Genomic DNA, 7,429 nt, shown 5'->3' on the forward strand with positions numbered 1-7,429 from the left:
GGCAACAGCCAGAATAGATGATTGTGGCAGACAATATGGCACCATGCATCGTCACGCCAGCGTGACGTTTCCCGCGTGCGTCATTAATAGAAGTAAGGCTATAAGATGGCGGCTTTTTCATTCTACAAGGCATACACGGGAGCTCTGTGTAAAGGAGAGGAACTTTATGTCATGCATGCTCGTATACTGAACAAAGTCAATAACCATGAAATTTGAAAGACACGAGAGAGGAGAGAGAGAGATGCAAAAGTTAGATGAGTAGCGCAAACAATGCAGAATGACTGGTACTGATAATTGGTGTATCTAGGCGGGGATGTTGGTAATCTCCGCGCTTGTACCGCCCGCCATATGCATCGAAGAGGGGAAGTTCTCAACAACACTTACTCATACTAATGTCCGTAACATCGTTTCGGCGAGTGTTGAAACGTCAGGGGGAGTATTTGGGGGGGGGGGAAGTAGGCTCTGGCGGATAGAGCAGTGGTGGGAGTTTCGAGACGAGTGGGAAAAGAGGAGAGGCAACATCACTGCTTATGCCGGAGGGGAGCGAAACTCAGAGACCACCGCTTCAGTGAGAAGCAGTGTGCAACACTCCTCGGTATAGTGGTGGGAATGAGTGGGGATGAAAATTAGTTACGGCATCTACTCAGACCTAAAAGGAACTGTGCCGTGTGGCCAGGCTACTCCGTGCAATGTTACGCGTTAAGGTATCCTCGTGCGTCGTACTCGTTGCCGTTGTCGTTGGCAATATTCAAAGAACTTTTTCATACGTCACCTGACTGCAAATTCACAGTGCGTTACCACATATGTATTGCAAATTTTGGTTTTATTTCGTCGGCTGGTTCTGTGAGAGAAAAAAAAAAGTTATAGTATAATAGACATTTTAAAATTGGTGAATTTTTTTCATTTCACCATCATATTTTCTGTTCGTCAAGTCATGGCACACGGTGTTGGCGAGGTAGTGAGTGAGAGTAATAGTTCAGTAAAGAAAGTGAACAACACTTCGATGCGAAATCACAATAATGCACCGAAGAAGATCGTTGGCGTTATGGGTAGTCGACGTATATTCGCTGCAGCGTTCAAACTCAAAGTTTTAGACTCCTATCGTAGTGACATTGAATGTCGTGGTAATCAACGTGCAACAGCACGGAAATATGGAATACACAGGAGACAAATACAAAAGTGGTTGCAATGTGAAAAAAATTTAAGGAGCAATTGTACTAACAATGCAAATGGAAATGGAGTGATTGTTAGTAAAAGTTTCGAATCTATTTCAACTGTTGATAGAAATGGCATAAATATAATTAATACATCAGTATCAAAAATTGATGAGCCAATAGTGGTGACAACATCGTCCGGTAAGACTGCAGCAGCCCCAGTGGCGGCGGCATCAGCAGCGGCCTTGAACCTTAGTCTCGCCAGACTGCACGGCGATGAGTTGACTGCTCGGCAAGGGCTTCCAGCTCATTCTTCATCGCATCACGGCTCGACCACATCAGTGCAATACACACAGCACACTCTAGCAAACACTTTGCCCATGCATACTTTATTGATGGGTTACACCGAATACTCTGGTGAGGATCTACACCTACATCATGAACACCATCTGCCTCACCATCGCTTAGAAGACAATCGTATCCACGACTATAAAATTAACTCTCCTGATTCCCCAACAGAACGTAAATACGATGTCGTAAATCATTCAACATATGAGCAATCAATATCCGATTATCTTGGCAGAAGTAATGCTCCAGTGTATCTTCAACCGAACCGGGCATCCTATCTGACCAGTCTTGGTCCCTGCACATACTATTGCACTGTCAACAAGCATCAGCGAATTCTCGAGAGCAACATCTATCAGTCTTGCAGTCATATATCACCACCACTAGCTCCTCTATCCATCTCTCCACCACAGTCTCACTCTCATCTGAATGATGTGGACTCGCCCGGAGACGAGTGTCTTGCACCAGCAATAAAGATGGAACGTGCTAGCCCAGACTCCCTGGCGACCCCAGTGTCATGCGACGAGGCACCAAACTCTCCCGGTGCCACTACTACCACAACGCCTATGTGTACAATCAACAATCACACATACACTCCAACCAGTGGAATTGCCACGCACACCTTTGCGGCCGAAGACATTCATTTCCAGACCCCAAGACGCATCAGCCCAGGGACACATGTACACCTATGCGTTGACGCACAGACGTCCATGGATTTTAAGGAAAAGGAGTATCATAGTAAGTTAATGTATATTGAAAGAGAAGACGGCGAGACGATAATGATGAAAGATGAAGAATCAGATATGTACGTGCCATCCGAAGAAAATGTGGAAGGGCAAAAGGAAAACTGTGTAACCAGTAACAATAGAAACGAATCTATCTACAATATAGTTTCTGGAGTAAAGTACGATACCTCAGCAGTGCCGTTGTTGCAAAGCAACAGCGAGATAGGTTCAGGTACTTCGAGTCCTGTGAGACATTCGAATTACTCAAATCCATTGAGTTCAAAAGGCACAGCTGGTATTTGTTGCAGATCTATCAGCAGTTGTTCAGATGGTGAAATAGATCCGACGGATTATTCACCAAGCCATCAAAATCATAATGGGGATTCATCTCGACGGCGATCGTTCTCTCTTCGATTTAAACTTGACGTCCTAGATGCTTTTCATGGAGATGCAGTCGTGGCTAGGAATCAACGAGCTACTGCTAGAAAATTTGGTATAAATCGAAGACAAGTTCAAAAATGGTTGGGCCAGGAGATAGAACTAAGGGGTGAGATCGCCCTACGTGGAGGAGACTTGCGACAACGTCTAGGGCCGCTCCAGGAACTCTCTGAATCCGCTATTGATCTTAGAACTAGTTCCCATAGCCGCAGTGATATCGAGATGGTCTCTTCATCATCTCTCTACTGCTGTGCCGCATCCTCACAGAGATTCAACTACTATCCATCCATTTCAGTGGACTGCGAGGGTTCACAGAATACTTGCACAGCTTCCTGTTGTACAAAAAATCTCACATCTTCAGTCACATCATGCTACTCCGAATTAAAACGGACCTGCTATCCAGAGTCACAAAGAAGTTATTACTGCTACTCTCCTAACCATGCAATCGACACCAGTATTTCAAAAGGCTTGCAAATGAATTCATCGCCATCAAAACAAACTGTTTGCACTTTCAGTATCTGCTACGATGCTCCATCCTCTCAAAGTTCCTGTGCCGCATCAACGGATATAGAGTGGGACAAAGACGTCTGTCAAGATCAACCGCTGCAGGAGGCGCCACTCTGTCTAGTAAAGGAAAAATACTTGAACACACCATCTCCCCTACAGACTGAACGTGTTACGAGCACTGTACGTACACCCCCAGCACCTGCTGTTTTTGCACCATCATCTAAGAAAGATGCAATTCTATTTAAACCATATCTCGATAATCCTGTTAAAAAATCAACTGATGACAGACCTAACTATCAACGCTATAATCTATCCACTCTCAACAGCCATCAGAATGTAACTGTGAACAACAATAACTGCGGCGGCATTTGCAATTTCAACGACGAGCCGGGTCACGATTATGCTGTTGAGCTCAGCCTGCGTGTACCTGTTTCTTGGCATGCGCCGTCACATATCACCGAGTTCCCCGAACCTATTCCTAGCGCTTTTGCAAGGTATTCTGCAATTCCACATTTCATTTAAATTTGGTAGATTGTTTTACCTGCACAATTTCAACGTCAATGAGTTTTGATGAATGAGCATATATCCTTTCAATCAATACAGAAGTCTAGAGTCATGTTACTGGAAAAAAGATACAATAAAATATTTTACCACCAACAAAATAACGACAGATTGCCATTGTCCTGCACAGCAGTATTGTTTTTTGGTTTAAAAAATCCGTTATTTGTTTCTCGAATTTTTCTATACAATGATAGAGGAAAAATTCAGAGGTGGCATACGAATTCAGTCTGCATTGGTACAAGCAGTAGTCACGAAGTCAGTTTATTTTGGTCTATGCTTCATCAAAGAGCAAAATTTGTTACTATTTTTCTATTTCAATTTTAATTATTGCCGAAAGAAAAGTAACATCAATTGTGACACGAACTTTTTGTTTTCGTTCAAACGTTGAATATACAACATTAGCACGCATAGTCGTATCGTATAATTACATGCTAAAAGTTGTTACAATGTATAAGTGTACCATTGATAAATTTTTAACTACACCAGAGGAAAACAAAAACCGCAGACGATGACGCGATTCTTGCAGAGAACTTACTGGAGTTTCCATCCAGTTTTTGTTATTGTGGTTTTCATTCATGTTTATCCAAGTAATATGAAAATTGCTTGATTCTAAAGATCGTTAAAAACTGCAAGAAATTTTCAAAGCTCAATGAGATTTTGACTCACCATTCTTCTTTCAATTTCGTAATCGTTTCAATTTTCGATCTCGTAAAAGTTGTTTTAAATCCGATTGAGGCACAACAAACTGTCAATCGAAATCATTATACGCAAAGAATATGACATTTTTTATTGTAGGAACTCTGTAACTTTTAATATGAGTAATTGAATGCATTTAACATAGTAATTTTAAGGACAAATGAAAAGCTACGATGTGCTGGTTGAAAAAATGCGGAGAACAAAATTAAAATATGTCGGAGTCCATTGGAAAAATTACTGTTAAAAATAGTAAAAGTTGAGTGTCGGTATAGTAGAAAGTGTTAGTGCAAAAGTGGATATTAATTTCATACGAGTAAAATTTAGGATATTCATGATTTTTTACTTTGTCGAATAAAAAACTATGCGCCCTCCCTCTTTTACAATGAATATTCATGTGGACTAGAGGGAGGAAGATCCTTGAAATCACTGAAGTCAAAAATCTTTTTTAACTTTTGTTATCATCCTTGAAAATTGTTCTTGAAAATTCTGCCCCTCATTCTGGTACATCAGGGGAGGGGAGGAGGGACTGAATCTTTGAGAATTTAAGAAACCTTCACCCGGTCTATTGCGTCGGCGACTGAGGGAGGGGTTTCCAATATAGTCCAGTCAAATTAGATTTTGTATATCGAAATTAACCAAAGGGCACCATATTACACCAATCGATAGCTAAAAGTGTAATTATTAATGTTTTAAAAAGTATATGCTCAAATTTGCCGGGGTGATTCACAATTTGTTATAAACAATTGGGAATTGGCGACAGGCCGTCTTCAGTCCTAGATATCTTTAGTGAACCTCGCCAGATGGGAAAAAAAAATGTCTTTGTAGCTGCGAAAATTTCCTATCGGGGGGAGTTAGGAACTTATAGCCCAAAATGTACCGTTAATTTATTATAAATTATGATAGCAATTTCGGAGCAGTCGGCGCAACGCGTCAGCTGTTCCCCTCCCTGCGCCAGTACCATGAGTCACGTGATTGGCGTCATGCGCAACTTATTAAAACCTCCTGCTGCACTCAACGCAATAGCCCTCAGCTGGGTTTTTGATGAATATCTCCGAATCTGTGGGTGGTAGCCAAATTTTCATTATAAACTTTTTTGTAGATCTTTATTTGCTCTATAAAAATGGTCTTCACAAAAATTTTGCTATTCTCCAAAGTTTCCGAGATATTCAATGAAAAATTAACAATATTCAAAATATTCAATAAAGTTGAATTTTGTCATCCTTGAATTTATTTAGACCTCTGAAATTCCGAGACTATATTGCAACCTTGGATTTTTTTCTGGTTTCGTGAGCCCTTCAATTACAACAAAATATTTTTGTGTGAATAATTATTTTTTATCGGTGAGAATAATTTACTGGATAAATTGGAGACATTTCTAAAAATTGCAAAATAATCGTTCAAATTTCTAGGAATTCGGACAGAATTGAAGAACACAATAGAAAAAAGTAATTCTCACAATTTCCAGAAATTTCTGAACAATTTGAAGATTTCTAAAAGTTGTGGAGAAATCGAAGAAACTTCGAGAAAATTCTCGAAGCTTCTCAAAATTTCCAAGAAATTGAAGAAATTTCTAATTTCAGAAGAAATCTTGCGAGTTTCTAGAAACTTCGAGAAGAGAAATTTTAGAAATAATTCTAGAAATATTGAAAAATTGTTTTCAAGCATCTAGAACTCTAGAAGGAATTCGATAAACCTATAATTTTGAAAGAATTGCTTCTGTTTATAAAAATTCCAAAGAAATTTTGAAAATTTCCATATTTCCATGAATTCCGAGGGAATTGAAGCAAACACTAGAAAATAGAGAATTCTCAAAACTTCTAGAAATTTCGAAACAATTCAAGGATTTCTATACGGAGAGAAATTTCCAAGAGAAATTCTAGTACTAGTACTGGAAAAGAGGGTTAAAGTGACGGCTAGGGAAAAATTCTAGTGCTGGCAATGGACATTTTATTAGTGTTCCTGTGAAAATTTCATCTAAGTACACGAAAAATTCGCAGGAATACCAATAAAATTTCCAGTGCCAGCACTGGAATTTTTCCCTGGCTGCCACTTTGCCCCTCTTTTCCAGTGCTAGCACTACAATTTTTCTTGAAAATTTTCTTAAAAATTTTTCTTGAAAGTTTCGGAAGAATCGAAGAGACTTCTGGAGAATTCCAAAGAATTATGCAGGTTTCTCGAATTTTTGGAGGAATTCAAGAAATTTCTAGAAAATTCTTCGAGTTTCTTGAAATTTTTAAGAAATTCAACTAAATTTAGAATTTCTGACGGAATTTCTCAAGTTTCTAGAATTTTTGAGAGGTTGAAGCAGTTCTGTGAATTTGGAAAGAATTTAAAACTTCAGGGAAATTTGGGAAGAATTTATGCATTTGTGGAATTTGTGGGGGAATTCAAGAAATTTCTAGAACTTCTAGAAATTACGAAAGAATTCAAGCGTTTCTGGAATTATTAAACAAATTCAAGACACTTCCAGAAGTTTCAAGATAATCCTTCAACTGTCTAGCAATTCCGAAAGAATTCCTAAAAATTCGGCATTTCCTTATTCTCCCATGGCTTAAGGAGTTCAAAATACAATGAAAGCAGAAATGCATAGAACATTCGATGAATATATTTTTGAGAAGAACTATTTAGTTTCACAGAATATAAGAAATTCAAAATATATGAAAAGAGAAAATCATAATGTGATAAAATAATAATATTTAAAGTTCTCAACATTTCTTCAACAGCAATGCCACGCTTTGATCTATCAAACAACTATAATAATTTGAATATTCATAAATTTCGCAAATTTATGGCAAATTTCGCGCGCATTCGGATTTTTAATTATAAGAAAACCATATGAAAACTCATCAAAATTAAAATTTTGAAGGTACAAAACAAAAAATAGGAATGTGTTTCCTTGAACTTGTCAATTTGCATCAGAGGAATTATAAAATTAGTAAAATTTCAGATATAAAAAAAGGGATCTTGAACAATAATAAGTGAAATTGTCCGCCGACAATTCAG

General features: G+C 38.6%; 1 protein-coding gene across 1 annotated transcript; it reads left to right on the forward strand.

Annotated features, from left to right (window-relative positions):
* The first annotated feature begins 934 nt into the window (after positions 1-934).
* On the forward strand, positions 935-3,691 carry LOC107042390. Its single transcript, XM_015263427.1, has one exon. The coding sequence runs from the start codon at positions 935-937 to the stop codon at positions 3,689-3,691; it is 2,757 nt and encodes a 918-aa protein (XP_015118913.1).
* The last annotated feature ends 3,738 nt before the right edge of the window (positions 3,692-7,429 follow it).

This window comes from Diachasma alloeum, unplaced genomic scaffold, assembly GCF_001412515.2.
Source record: "Diachasma alloeum isolate Michigan unplaced genomic scaffold, Dall2.0 Dall_scaffold_00445, whole genome shotgun sequence".
Classification (NCBI taxonomy): domain Eukaryota; kingdom Metazoa; phylum Arthropoda; class Insecta; order Hymenoptera; family Braconidae; genus Diachasma; species Diachasma alloeum.

What these genes read in the sequence shown, in the direction of transcription:
- LOC107042390 (XM_015263427.1), top strand. Translation starts at nt 935, where the DNA reads ATGGCACACGGTGTTGGCGAGGTAGTGAGTGAGAGTAATAGTTCAGTA.